This window comes from Lampetra planeri, chromosome 37 (genome assembly GCF_965212315.1).
Source record: "Lampetra planeri chromosome 37, kcLamPlan1.2.h2, whole genome shotgun sequence".
In the NCBI taxonomy this organism is placed as follows: domain Eukaryota; kingdom Metazoa; phylum Chordata; class Hyperoartia; order Petromyzontiformes; family Petromyzontidae; genus Lampetra; species Lampetra planeri.
Window position 1 is genome coordinate 10,089,240 of NC_136143.1, and position 14,874 is coordinate 10,104,113.

The window sequence follows — 14,874 nt, forward strand, 5'->3', positions numbered from 1 at the left end:
CCGTCGTAGGCGCCGGCTACTCGCTCATGGCGCTGGCCTATAAAAGAGGGGATCTTCGTCTCGTTTTGTGATTGCGCAGAACTGTCGCCTGGGCCTCCACCGGCCCATCACCAAGGTGCTGCGCGACGGCATCATGCGCGTGGGCCGCTCGGCCGCCCAGAAGGTGTCGGAGCAGCCGGTGGACGAGTGGTTCTCGCAGAACGTGGGCCCGCCCGGCAGCGCCGCTCACGAGGCCTTCTCCAAGCTACGGCTGTTCGCGCAAGTGTGCAGGCATCGCCTGGGTACGGGAGGAGAGAGAGAGAGAGCGTACTTCTCGCACGGCACGATGCAACGGCGTTCCTTCGCACTCGGCACGATCCACACTCGCGTGCGCGCGTCCCTGTCGTCCGGTCCCTCCCCGGTGGTTCACGACGGTAATGGTTGCAATGGGAGTTGTTACAAGATGCTCGTGAACAGAGCGCCTCCCTCGTTGCGTAGACGACGACGCAGGAAAAAATCCCCCCGGCTTCGATCTTCCACCCCCAATCTCGTGGGGCCACAACCCCCTGAACCGCATCTTCACAAAACGTGGCAGCAGCAGCAGCTACGGATACTTAAAACGCGTGCATGGAAAATTTAAAGATCGTCGGTGTGCGATGAATGTGGGTCGCCCGGTACAGAACTGTGGAACGTATAAGCGACATTTTCCTTTTCTCGCGTGACGAAGTTGTTTTTGACTTCCAATTGCTTCGTTCTCTACACTTTTTTTTTATTTCTCTTTGCCACTTTGGTGACCCAAGCTCTCACTCCTGCAAACATATAGGACTCACCCTGGCCTCTCTTGAATTCCCAACATTGTTGAATAAAATAAATAAACGAAAATCAAATTAAACATGTGGGCAGATCTTGGTTGTCGTCCCCCCCCCCCCCCACTTGGCCCAGTTGTTCCCATCATTTTAACGGTCATCCCTTCGGTTTACTGTTCACTGTTTTTATTTTACCAAGTAAGGCCCACTCAGCTATATAGTTACTTTTCAGAAGCGACCTGGCCACAAATGACGCACGTTTCTAAATTTACAGCAGGCATCAGGGTCTGGATCGAACCCACGACCTCCTGCATACCAGGCGAGGTATTTGACATCTCGCCACCGCGGCGCTCATTCTGCCTGCAGGCCCTCACCTTGCGACGCAACAGCTCGACAGCTCCCTGCTGGCGCAGTCGTCGAGCCAGCGAGCCCCTCCGCCGCAGCAGCAGCAGCAGCAGCCTGGCGCTTCGGCGGGGGCGGCCGCCGCCCCCGCCTCCTCCGCCGCAGCCACGGGCCCGAGCGGCGCCCAGGGCCCCGCGCAGGCCGACGCGAGCGGCGGCGCCGGGACCGCGGGCGGTGCTGGCGGTTGTGGAGCCGGTGCCGCCGGCGGTCCCGCTGGCGGCGGTGGTGGCGGGCCCAACGGCGGCGGTCCCAACGGTGGCGGCTCGGCGGTGTTCCCCGGGTCGTCGGCCATGCCCGGCGGGCAGCAGCAGCAGCAGCAGGCTTCGTCACAAGCGTCCGGAGCAGGCGCCTGCTCCCAGCCAACGTCCGGGGTAAGTGGCCCTGCCGTCTTCGTATTGACGCCTCTGCAGTTTTGTCTCGAGTTGGCCGGGAGGTTTCCGGAGGGGTCGGACTGCTCCGGAGCATGACGACCGCTGAGAAATCCTGGGTTTGGTAGTGCTCCGGGTTCACTCAAACTAGAAACGTATTTCCTTTCAGCGAGGATAACATGCCTGCAAGCGGGTAAGTAAGTAACGCTTGCGGGGTCGTTTCAAGGTGGGTAGGCCCCTCATGTGGCTGCGATCCTTGATAAAATAAAATAAAAATGCGGGGCCGTGAGCTCTTCCCCCACCCTGTGTGAGGAAGAGAGCGAGGGAATGACGGCACTTGTTTTGTTTCTTCCTCTCAGCAGCCAACCGGCATGCCGTCGCTGTCGCAAGGCATGATGGGAAGCCAGTCTTCCTTGCAGCCTCCCCAAAACTTCCTTGGTCAGGGGTCGACTGGAGTAACGCAAGGCATGATGGGAGCCACGGCAAGCCACCACCAGGTGCTCGTTTGCCCCCACCTCACCGCGCCACCGACGCGGCCGTTTCGGTTCGCACGTCGTTCCGGGTCTCGTCCCGAGTCGTCATCCTCCTCGTCCACGGGGCCTTGTTGTCGCTCGCGTAGCCGAGGACTTGAAGCCGCCTGCACACGAGCAGATTTTTCACCGCTCCGGTATCTTTTGACGGCGTCCTCGGATCTGTTCCTCGGCTGCCACTCCCCTCAGGATTCTTGACCCGTCGGCCATCAAGCCCCCACTTCTATCAACCCCCCCCCCCCCCCCGCTTACTTTGCTTAACAGTTGAAAAGTTAGCGGAGTTGACAGTTTTATCATTCGGTTGCATTGATGTGTGTGGGTGCTTTGGCACTGTATTTTAAGCTTAGAGCTGCAGTGTTGACTGTACTAAACTATTACAAAACTATATATTTTATTTTACTACCCAAAGCCAATTGAGCTGTGTATCTCTTTCTAGAAGCGACCTGGGCCACAAATGATAGGTCAACAAAGTGGCTGATCACGTGGATATTTTCGCAGTAGCCAAATCATTTAACTGCGTGATGTTGATTCTAAACAGACGGGGGAAAAAGTTTAATTAAAAATTTTGCAGGTAAGGACTTTTTTTCCAGGTAAGGCCCAACTGAGCTCCTATATGGCTCTTTTTTCAATAACGTTTCAAGGTGGTAGGCCCAGAAAAACACATTGATTCTAAACGTGGAGGAAAAAATCCGGAGAAAAATCCACGCGACCACGGGGAGAGAGAGAGAGACACGCAAACTCCAAATATACGGCAGCAGGCATCAGGGTCTGGATCAAACCCCCACGACGACCCTCTTGCTAAACCAGGCGAGGTAGTTAACATCTCCTAGCGACGTTGGCCTACTTAAGCCAAGACGTTGAGAGCTTTGTAATTCGCCTGCTCCTGCGCAGCGAGTGCTCGCTCACTGTGGCGTTGTTTTTACTGTTACTCGTTGCTCTCAAGCAATGGTGGCTAATTTCATTGTGGCCGTTTTACCACCTCCCCTTTCAATTGCTGCAGGGCATGATGGGAAGTCATCAAGGTCAGAGCCAGTCCGGAGGCGGCGTGGAGGTGGACGGTAGCTCGGCCACGTCACAACCGATGGACGTCCCCGACAGGTAAGCCACTGCTCCATGGAGCTGCTGTCCACTTAACAACTCGGCTTGAAAGCAATTTCACGTGAAGCTTCGTGTTCGCACCTCGGATTAGCGCGGTTGGCTACGTACGGTGCGAAAGAAGTTCAACATACAAACTAATCAACGATACAGCCGCCGAACTTAAATAAGTTTTGGCGGCTTAAATAAGTTTGGTGGCTGTATCGTTGTTTAGTTTTGTATTTGTGTATGTCGAACTTTCGCACCGTACGTAGCCAACCGCAACCGTGCTATGTATATATGTTGAGCTTCTATCGCACCCTACGTCACCAACAGTGCTAATCGGGAGATGCGGGGTCGGTGGAAGGACAAATGAAACAAATGGAATCGCCGAGTTGAAATGTTTTGTCGGGCTTTGCGGTTGCGAAGCACCGGCACGGAACGCGAGCGCGAGCGGATCGGCGTGCCCACGGAGGGCGGCTCGCTGGAGGTGCCGGTGCCGCCGGCCGTCGTGGTCTACATCGTCGACCCGTTCACCAGCGACGAGGGCGACGACGCGGGGGCGGGCGGCGGGGGGCCGGACGACCCCGCGCTCAGCGCGTCCATGTGGACGCTCGGCCTCCTGCGCTGCTACCTGGGCATGGTGAAGCACCTGCCCAAGCACATGCGCGACGCCATGTGTGTGCAGGTGAGGCACGGTTGGGGGCGACGGGACGCTTGAATAACAAGGAATGATGGGTGACGTTTGGGGCAGTGGGCCCTCTTTCACAGGACGTGTGGACGATCATCTTCTGGGGGGGGGGCGGTGGTGGGGAGAGGTTTTGCAGTCGTCTGCAAATTTTTTTTTAAACGCCACCATAATAAAGATTCTTTTTAGTGTTGGATCGTGTAAATATTAACGCATTGTTGAACCCGACACGGCCAATTAGCAAAGTATGTCGCGTAAACAAAATGTGCCAATTAGTTGCTATTTCAGCAGCACGGCGGTGTGTTGGAGAGTAAACTCACTACAACAGTTACATTTCGAGTCCGACGTTTCGCCGGTGATTACAACAACCAGCATCAGCAGGCGATGGCCAGAATTGTGAAAAAGTCCTCCTGTTTTGTGCTGACAGAGGGGTAAAGGTGATGCCGTCACTGAGTGTGTCAGCTGTGACGACCAGAGGGGGGTTAATGTAGTCCTAGAAGTTACAATTGATCATGTCCATCTGAGAAAATACGCAGCACCTAAGGTTGGGAGGGTTATTCAGACTGCGTTGACTGTGATGTGGACTGGCGATCCTCGCCTTGTTTGGCATAAAGTTCAACGTTGAGGCGACCCACGCCCTATCAAGTAAATTAAACTAAACTTTTTAGTATTTTACCAGGTAAAGCCCGCTGAGCTTTTTAGCTCTTCAGAAACGGACCTGGCTGTCACACATGTTAGCTCGCCGAAGTGGCTCATCATCACGTGGAAATTGATAGCAGCCAAATAATCTAAACGCGTGACGTTTATTTAAAAAATGTGGAGGGGGGTGGAATAATCGGAGAGGACCTGGAGAAAAATCGACACGACCACTTGGAAAGAAAACGTAACGAGCTCTCGCCGTGTGACCGCTGCCTTGCCGCCTCTCGTCTGTGGTTCCTTCGAGTCGTCCTTTCCTCCGCTCGAGAGCGAGTGAGCGCCCCGTGGCGTGGCGGCGGCGGTGGCAGCGACGGTGCGTTGTTGCGAGGTCACCGTTGCGACTTCAGCAATTCCCCCGCGGTCAAACGTCGCGCGGAGCTTGGCAGAGCGATGGCGTGCCGACGGGTGCGCACGGGAATCGTCGCGCCGCACGCCAGGAAGGACCTCCTCGCCTCTTACCGCCGTTTCCCCGCAGGTGGTGCCGAGCCGCTACCTGCTGCAGCCGGTGCGCCTGGAGGAGCACCCGCTGCATGTGCAGCACCTCAAGTCGCTGGCGTTCAGCGTGTACGCGCAGTGCCGCCGCCCGCTGCCGCACCCCGTCAGCATCCGCACGCTCACGGGCTTCGGGCCCGCCGCCGCCATGGTGTCCACGTTACGCGAGCTCGAGGTGAGGGGTGGCGCGGCCCCCCGCGGTGGGGAGGTGGGGAGGGGTGAGTGGTGGTGGGGGTGGGTGGTTCCCTGCAGGTGGTGATGGGGGGTTAGAGCTACCGCCTCTTGTGTGCCGTGCCGGCCTTCGGAGGCGCCCGCTTATCAGAACTTGCCCCAACAGTCTGTTCAGGCTATCCGAGGAGGGGGGGATCTTCGTCTTTGTTTTGCGTGAGCTCGATTCTCCGCCAGGCTTTTTGTCATTTCACGAATTGTTGCCCCCTTTGTGTCACGCGCAGCGTCCAGAGCGCCTCCAGATCTACTCGCCGCCGTTCATCCTCGCGCCCGTCAAGGACAAGCAGACGGAGCTGGGCGAGACGTTTGGCGAGGCGGGCCAGAAGCACAACGTGCTCTTCGTGGGCTACTGTCTGTCCCACGACCAGCGCTGGCTGCTGGCGGCCTGCACCGACCTGCACGGAGAGCTGCTCGAGACCGCCATCATCAACATCCACGTGCCCAACCGGTGCCCGCACGCACGCTCGCCCTCGCTCGCCCTCGCTCGCCCTCGCTCGCCCTCGCTCGCCCTCGCTCGCCCTCGCTCGCCCTCGCTCACGCTCTCTCGAGCCCCGGGGGTTAGCAATATTTCTAAGAAGAAGAGCCGTTTAGTTTTTGTCTTTGACCAAAATAGTTTGAGAGGCGCGTCACACGCAGAACGAGCTACTTGTACGCAAACACAGCAGCAGGTATTTAGTAGGTGGTAAACTTTGACTGTTGGACATTTTGCTATTACCAAGACACTCCACAGTGACCCCATTCCCTGCCATATTTAATCAATTAAATTACGTTGAAGATTGAAGATTTTTTTTTTTAAGAATGACTGGCCGCAAGGGGGCAGCCCGTAGAGCCGGATGCTGTTCCGGAGCCGCAGGCTGCCTGACCCCTGACCTAGCCTCCTCGTAGTCTATATGAAACAAATGATAGATGTATATAAAGCTAATATGAAATGGTGTTCCATGTTACGAGCGCGGATTGCGTTTGTATTTATATTTATTTTAAAATCTATCCTCTCCAACCTTTTTGAGGGTTCAACCCCCCCCCCCCCCCCCAAAGCCGTCACACGCAGGACCACGATGACTTTGCCATCGCCACGTAGCCTTCCGCGTTCACGGCTACGTACGGCTCGCGAAAGAAGTTCCACGTGCATGCAACGCAGCCTTCGCAAAGACAAAGATCCCTCCCACATAATCTTTAACAGACCGATGGGGAAAGAACATACACTGCCGCTGTGCACTCGCCCGTCGGACTGACATCCCCCCCCCTCCCCCACCGCCTCGTTTGCCCGCGACAGCTCGCGGAGAGGCAAGGTCGCGTGCCGCCGCTTCGGCCTCAACAAGCTGTGGGAGTGGTGCCTGGGCGTGATGCAGCTCACCTCCATCCCCTGGCGGGTGGTCATCGGGCGGCTGGGCCGCGTGGGCCACGGCGAGCTCAAGGGTGAGTCGGCAAGCCGTGTGCCTTCACCCTTCGCTCGCACTCACCGGAGGGGCGGCTTCGTAGCCCTTCACCCCCGCGATCGCTCCTCTAACCGCGTGGCTTCTTCTTGTTGTTGGGGCAGACTGGCACATCCTGCTGGGACGGCGCGCGCTGCAGTCGAGCTCGCGCAAGCTGAAGGAGACGTGCCGCATGTGCGGCATCTCCGCGGCCGACTCGCCCTCCATCCTGTCCGCGTGCCTCGTGGCCATCGAGCCGCAGGGATCCTTCTTCATCATGCCCGGTGAGAGCGGCCATCTCTCGCTCTCGCACCCATCTCTCTCTCTCGCCCGTCTCTCTCTCGTGTGCCGTCTCACTCTCACGTGCCCGCTCCCCACTCTGAGTTCCTGCGTTATCACTTTCGTCGCGATATACGATCCCCCGTGCGCCAACGTTTCGCAAAACAAAACTCGTAACAAGCAACCGTTCACACGGACCCGCTTCATCCCCCCCTCACACCAATAGCCTTTTGCGGGACCCCCAGCGGCCCGTGGGCCACGGCTTGGGAGGAGGCCACCCTTGTCAGGGCCACAGCTTGAGAGGGCCCCCCCCCCCTTAGTGGATATACCCTTCTGCCAGATGGCGGCATGAACCAGCCACTTGCTGCAGGGGCTTGCACCTTCGCCCGGCGCCTCCTGCGTGTTCCGATTGTGCAGCCTTGGCGCTTGTTTTCGCTTGGCTCTCGCGCCCGTGTTTGTCGCGCGCTCGACGTGTCGCCCGGCGGCGCTAACAACCCTGCGTCCCCCCACCACCACCACCGCCCGACCCACCTCGCAGACTCGGTGTCGACGGGCTCGGTGTTTGGCCGCAGCACGACGCTCAACCTGCAGACGTCGCAGCTGAGCACCCCGCAGGACGCGTCGTGCACTCACATCCTCGTCTTCCCCACCTCGGCCGCCATGGTGCCCACGCCCAACTTCAACCCCGAGCACCTCGACTTCAACTCCAACAATGGTTTGTGCCTCCCCCCTCCCCGCCCCCCCTCCCACCCCCGTGGTTTTGGAGCCCTTTTATACAGGTGCTTGCAAGGTCGCGCTCATGACCGCAAACTGTACGGAGCCAGCCGCACTAGTCGGAGGTGCGGGGGAGGGCAAACACTTAACGCCAAAAACAGTTCTAAAGGAATGACTTGTCAATGTAGTATCGTGATATAGTAGTGTATAATAGTGTCGTGTTTAGTGATGTCGTGTGTACGTGTGTTGAACTTCTTTCGCACCGTGCGTAGCCAACCGTGCTAGTCGGAGGTGCGGGAATGTTTATCTTGCCGATGTTATCGAGGAGCGTGAACCATCATCGGGTGGAGCTCCAGTCATCCTCGCGGTTACAGCGCCGACTTGTGGCTGGCCGTCAAAGACGGTGGTCACCGCGTCGCACGCTTTCGGATGCGCTTCAGTGGCCGTCTGGAACGCTCTTCCCTCCGATGTTAGGAAGCCACCGGAGCCCTAGCTGTTCACGAGTAGCACCTGTGAAAGCCGGCGCAGACATTTAACCAGTTCATTCGCAAATGCAAGACAGAACTGTTTAATAGAGCTTACAATGTATGAACGGTGGAGCAGAGGAGGGGGGGGGGGGCGGTGGAGCAGAAGTGCAGGAGCGACGGAGCTTTCCGCCGTTGTGCTTATCCGCGTTGACGGTCGCGTCCGTGTCTCCCCCACCGCTCCGTAGAAGTGATGGACATCTTGGAGGAAGACATCTTCGACCTGAGCAGCGTGGACCCCGAGCTGTCGCAGCTCATCAACCTGCACCCTTCTCCCACCGCCTCGCCCGGCTCCCCGTCGGGGTCTCCCTCGGGCCCCCACGGGGACGCCCCCTACCAGCACGGCCAGGGGGCCGGCAAGGTGACGCCCGCCACGCCGCTACGTCCTCGCCGGCTCCTCGGCTGCCCCCCGTTCTTTCTCGTCCGGTTCCCGTCGTTCACCTCGCTCCGTTCCTCTCTTGAAAGCGTCGCCTCTTCCCCGTCGCCCATTCTCTTCCTCTTCCGACCCTCCATTTTTTCCCTCGCCTCTCCTGCTCTTCCCTAACCACCCCCCCCCCCCCGACGCACCCCTCTATCGCGGTCACTCATTCCGCATCCCTTGCATGCCCCTGCCGTTTAAATAATTCTTGGTTATACCGTTTCTTTGTTATTGTAAATGTGATTTATATAAATATATCCGTTTAAGAGAGTAAAAAATGGGGGTGGGGGGGGGTCACATGACATCCGGACCACCGTGTACAACAGCAGTCATCGCCAGGGTCTGGAATCGAACCTGCGACCTCCTCGCGCACCGGGCGAGGGAGGAGGCGGCTAACGCCTCGCCGTGATGACCAACGCGCCGCGCGTGCCCCCCCCCCCCCCCCTCTGTGCCGGCGACCGCAGCACCAGGGCGGCGAGCGGCTGCTGTCGGCCGAGTCCCACGAGGAGGTGACGAACCTCCTGCAGCAGCCGCTGGCGCTGGGCTACTACGTGTCGACGGCGCCCGCCGCCCCGCTGCCCCAGTCCTTCTGGGCTTCCTGCCCCCAGGCCCAGCAGCACTGCCCCCTCTTCCTCAAGGTAGCTACCCCCCCCCTCCCCTCTCTCCGTCTCCCTCCCCCCCCCTCTCTCCGTCTCCCCCCACCTCACTGTTTACCCCCCCCTCCCCCTCACTCCCCCCACAATGCCACTCACATTTTGTTGTCTCTCCCCCCCACCTCCCTCCGTTCACCCGCAGGCGTCGCTGCATCTGCACGTGACCTCCGTGCAGTCGGACGAGCTCCTGCTGTCGAAGCTGTCGCACCCCCTGGACTCGAGCCGCACCTCCGACGTGCTGAGGTGAGGAAGGCGGTGGGGGGGGGGGGGGGCTGGGGGCCGTGGGGTGGTCGAGGGTTTGGGGGTAAGCTCAGCCGGTGGTGGTCTGGGATCTCGGCTTTTGGCTCAGTCGCCGAACAAAAGGGCTTCTGCGGCCGTCTGGAACGCTCTTCCTTCCGATATTAGGAAGCCACTGGAGCTATGCACTTTTAAAGCCTCATTATCTAGGTCGACAAACTCATTTCTTTAGAACTGCTTTTTGTGCGTTGTCCTTCTCCCGCACCTCCGATTAACACGGTTGGCTATGTACGGCGTGAAAGAACTTCGACGCGCACACCTGACAATTTCTCCCGACCTATTGGCATCTGTTGACGACCACCACTTAACGACGGTCGCCCCGACCCAGTTGGCATCATCTTGTGACACTTGTTGGCGTGCGTGTGCACGCGTGTGCCCCCCCCTCCCTCCACCCGCCGCTGGTTTTGCGCGCGTGCAGGTTTGTGCTGGAGCACTACAACGCGCTGTCGTGGTTGTCGTGCGATCCGGCCACCCAGGACCGCCGCTCCTGCCTGCCTGTGCACCTCGTGGTGCTCACACAGCTCTACAACACCTTCCGCACGCTGCTGTAGCAGCACCCCCTCCGCTCGCCCGCCCGCCCCATGGAACTCCACGAGACCCCCGGGAGGAGTGGGTGTGGGGTGGGAGTGGGTGGCAGGGGCGTTCGCGTCGCTCTGCCCACCGCTCCTCCGCTGCTTGGCGCCCGCCCGACGCCGGACGTGAGCCCGACGCCGGCCGGCGACAAGAGGAGGAGAGGGACACAAAAGAAACAAACGGGGACCTCTGCCGACAGAATTGTGCGCGCGTGGATGATGTCGGGTGAAGATGAAGAAGATGGGTGGTGATGATGATGAGGACCGCGTTGACGATGATGACCGCGATGATGAGAAAAATCGGTGGAAGTGGGGGGCGTTGATGAAGTACGATGTGTCCCCCCCCCCCCGATTTCCGATCGGACATGATGGCGGGAGTGGGGGTGTGGGCGGTGGGGTGGTGTTGGTTTGTGAGCATCAGTGCAACGGGAAGAAAGAGATGCTGGAATTTTTTGCGTCATCCTCTCTCCCGACCGCCCGCCCGCAAGATCTTTGTCCCCCTCGCAAGCCAATCAAAACAGCCAGCCGTTGAGGACCCCAGCGATGTGCCAAGACTGCTTTACCTACACAAGTGTTAAACAAACAAACAAAAACCGTCTGTTGTTCCCTTGGCCGTTCACTCCCTCGCCCAGTCGCCCTCGTGGGGTGGGAAACAAAAACTAAAAATGATGACAAACGAGAATGCAAATTCTTCAGCTCGTCTCCTCCCTCTTTTTACTCTTCACTCAGCTCACCGTTGTCCGTTTGCGTGACGCTAAAGCTAGAAAAATTATGATGACGATCGTTTAGCGATTCTCCGGTCGTTGGTGTCCACGGTGACGATTCGGTGGAAAAATTGGACAAAACCGCGATTGCGATTTTGTCCAATTCCACACACCCCCTCTTCCTCGCTTACGTTTTGTACAAAGCGCTGTTCAATGGCTCTCTATTACGCGACGCTAACAAACAAAACTGCCTTTTGGGTTTCGAGGTCCGCTTCTTAAGTGGACCTACGTTTAAATGGTCTGTTTCGTTGGCATTAAAATAAATGAATTCCTTTAAAGGGTTACTTTTAAATCGGCGAATGAGTGGAGTTTCTCCCGATGAGCGAGGAGTACATTGGAACCGGTCTCTCCTGCGGGTTTGTACAAAAGCGTCGGCACGTTATAGGCCTCTTATTTTTTAAGACTTCTTCAAACTTAAAAGAAAATTAGGCGGCTTTTCATGAAAAATAATAATGATTTATTATTGATTTCTTTGCCCGTAAAGTTTTTGATTGCTGTGCGAGCTGAGCTTTTAAGTGGAGGGGGGGGGGGCGAGATTGAAGCAAAATGACAAGGAGAGAAAGAGGAGAGGGGGGAAGATGATGGGGTTGGGTGCACGAGGGAGTGATGGCGATGGGGGACCCCCCCAATCTTTACCCCACGGCCCCCTCTTGGAAGACGGAAGTGGCAGTGGTCCTTGCCATGAGCACCCCCATGCACACCCACACGCACACCCACACGCACACTCACATGCACACCCACACGCACACCCACACGCACACCCACACGCACACTCACATGCACACCCACACGCACACCCACACGCACACCCACACGCACACTCACATGCACACCCACACGCACACCCACACTCGCTCACACCGCTCAGTATTGTCGCGCGGCCCACCGGATGAAGGCGGCCATCTTTGTAATTAGTACTGTACAGTGTATACAGATCAGATGACTTAACGGGACAATGATGATGATGATGTGTTTTTTTTGTGGGGTGATAATGGATTGTGAAAGAGTGATGGCTTTGGGGGGTGGGGGGGTATGTGCTTGGGTGGGGAGATGGGATATGGAAGGGGGGTGGGAATGGGGGGGGGGGGTGTGGGTAATTATTAAAAAAACTCAAGTGAAATTAAAAAATAGGAGAAGAAAAATATACAAAAAACTTTTAATTTACTGGACTATTTTCGTAAGCAGATTTTAAAAAAAAGATACAAATTTGACATATGCTTTTTTCTCAAATATATTAAAGAAAAGTTTTAAAAAATGTAAAATTGTATACAATGTTTAAAACTTTTAGTGTTTTTTCATACGACTCTGTAACAATTTTCATCCTTTTTTGTAGCCCTCGATTGGGGGGTGGGGGTGGTGGTGGGCGTCTGGCCCACGATGGCTCTGCTCAGAGACCCCCGCGGATCCTCCTGCTCCTCGTTCCTCCTCTCATTTTTAATCAACTTGCGCCCCCCCCCCTTTTGACGTCTCTTACTTTTCCTTTGAAGCAAAATGAAATCGAGAGAGAGAGAGGGGGGGGGGGGAGGGGAGGGAAGACATTTATTATTTAAACGTTTTAAGTTAAAAAAAAAACAAAAAAGTTTTTTTTTTGGTCGGAATATTTATAGAAAAAAATGTGTGTTCTTAACCTATTGAAAAAGGTAAAAAAAAAAGAAGCTTATATTCTCTAAATGACTACGAATCTTGAGCCAGAGAGCGAGCGTGCTTCAAGGCAGTACGCCGTGAAGAGCTAGAAAAGGGGGGGGCGTGGGGCGGGGGGATCTCCCCTTTTTTGGGGGGAGGGGGGGCAGCAGCAGCGGGGGGTTTGGGGGTGTGAAGGCGTCCGCGGTAAGATTGGGGTGGGGGGCGGTTGGCCACGTTGGGGGGGGGGGGGGGGGGGTGGCGGGGGGGGGTGTCGGTGACCCAGCGACTGGGTGCGGAGGTTTGGCGAAGAACCGCGGCCCCCCCCCCCGCTCTGAGGCAGCGATCATCCCCCTGGGGTGTGCCACCGCCACTGCCGACTCTTCCCCGCCCCCCCCCCCCCCCCAGTCTCTTACCACCCCCCCCCCCCCACTGTCAAGGACAGCCCCCTGCCATTCCGACTCCCATGCCAAGCCAGCCTAGACTAAGCATTTGCATGATGAGTGTACATTTCAGACTTTTTAACGAAAACGCTGTATAATTTATGCTGTTCTTAATGATTTCCCTTCCCTCCCTCCCCCCCCTCTTAAGCATTACACTGTGGGCTTTTATATGACAATAAACCACGTTTTCATCTGTAACTGAGTGCGGCTCCCTGCCAGTGATCGTCGCTCTAATATTAATAACGCCAAAGTTTTTTGTTAACAAGCTTTTGACAATCCGATGTAAGCAGTCCTCGATTTATGAACGTCCGCACTTACGAACACACGAACTTACGAACTAGCGTCCATGACATTTTCAATGTAAAAAAATTTACCCGTAAAAACAAAGTTTTTCACTATAAATCCTTTATATGCGGGGCGGCTAGAGTCCTCGTTCTCTGGCTTGAGATGGCTGCCACCTATGGGTCAGATGATTGTCTGCCACCATTAAGCAATTGGTAATAAAAAAACATTTTTTTCCCCTAAACAGTAAAATGTTGGAAAAAAAAATTTCACGAAGATAAATTGTCACGCACAACGAGTCTGTGTGCAAAATGTCAGCTCGATTGGATCACGGGAAGTGGGTTAAAAAACGACCGAAATATTTGCACGGTCGTAAGCAAGCAAGCAAGCACGCAAGCAAGTGAACTTAATATAAAGGATTTAATTACATTGACTTAAAATACGAACTCGCACTTGCAAACTGCGCCGCGTAACTATGTGATGAGTCTGCCTCGTGCTAGGAGTTGGTGTGTGTGCCCATGCGCACGTGTATGTGAGTGGAATTGAATGCGCGCGTGTGCTCCCTGCACGACCAACCCAGCGAACCGAGTTCGATTCCGCTCACGGCCGACACCAGTGACGATTATCTGCATGGGTCCTGGGCTTGTCTAGGTCGACTCGGCCTCAAATGAGTACCTGGTTCGGTGTGTAAACGTCGCCACTGGATGGGTCTCGTGGTCAATTGTGGTCGGGCTTGGTGCCGTGCCGGCCTTCATAGGCGCGCTGTTCTCCAACAGTCTGAAGGCTCGGTGGGGGATCGTTGTCGGTGGAGTGTGCTTGCCCCCTGTGTGTGTCTTGTGTGTGTGCCCGTGGGGATGACCCTGCTGAGGCTGCCGTGCCTCAAATATTGGAGGAAGTCACCCCTGTGAGTGGCTGGCTGAGATGACATCTGTTGAAGTACTGAAGGCTATCCAGAGTCTGAGACCAGGAAAGGCACCAGGCAGAGATGATCTCCCAAGCGACCGCAAGGAGAGAGACACGCAAACTCCAAATATACAGCAGCAGGCGTCGGGGTCGTGATCGAACCCACGACCTCCTGCACACCAGGCGAGGTAGTCAACATTTCATAGCCACCGTGATGATGAGAGAGAGAGACGCAAACTCCAAATATACAGCAGCAGGCGTCGGGGTCGTGATCGAACCCACGACCTCCTGCACACCAGGCGAGGTAGTCAACATTTAGCCACCGTGATGATAATGAGAGAGACGCAGCGATTTGTCCGTCACGGTGCAGGGCAGGAGATCTTTCGTGACATTCTGGGGGGGGGGGGGAACTGCGGTTTAAAATTCAGCGCAGGACGCCCTGCTGATGGCGATGGGGTGGAGGTGTTTGTGTGTGCGCAGTCGTTTGTGTGACCGGGCAGAAGCACCGTCATCATCAACTCGCTTTTAAAATCACAAGCGGCTGACACCCGGTTTGGAACTCCGGGGATTCACTCTCAGCGAGGTTGGCGACTTCCCCGCGCGAGACGCCGGCTCCGCCTGCGACTCGGCAGCAGGGGGCGGACTTGGCACGGGGCGAGGGGGGTAGGGGGGGGGGCGAGGGGGGGTAGGGGGGGGGGGCGAGGGGGGTAGGGGGGGGGCGAGGGGGGTA

General features: G+C 56.6%; 1 protein-coding gene across 1 annotated transcript in view; it reads left to right on the top strand.

Annotated features, from left to right (window-relative positions):
* The window catches only part of LOC144730834 (mediator of RNA polymerase II transcription subunit 13-like), an 81,551-nt gene extending 69,957 nt beyond the window's left edge, over positions 1-11,594 (top strand). Inside the window, 14 exon segments of the mRNA XM_078611609.1 lie at positions 80-281; positions 1,152-1,558; positions 1,915-2,052; positions 3,086-3,183; positions 3,589-3,847; positions 5,019-5,210; positions 5,488-5,711; positions 6,537-6,679; positions 6,801-6,959; positions 7,493-7,669; positions 8,381-8,553; positions 9,075-9,248; positions 9,406-9,506; positions 9,979-11,594. Coding sequence (XP_078467735.1) covers positions 80-281; positions 1,152-1,558; positions 1,915-2,052; positions 3,086-3,183; positions 3,589-3,847; positions 5,019-5,210; positions 5,488-5,711; positions 6,537-6,679; positions 6,801-6,959; positions 7,493-7,669; positions 8,381-8,553; positions 9,075-9,248; positions 9,406-9,506; positions 9,979-10,111 — 2,580 coding nt within the window. The 3' untranslated portion in view covers positions 10,112-11,594.
* Positions 11,595-14,874: the final 3,280 nt, after the last annotated feature.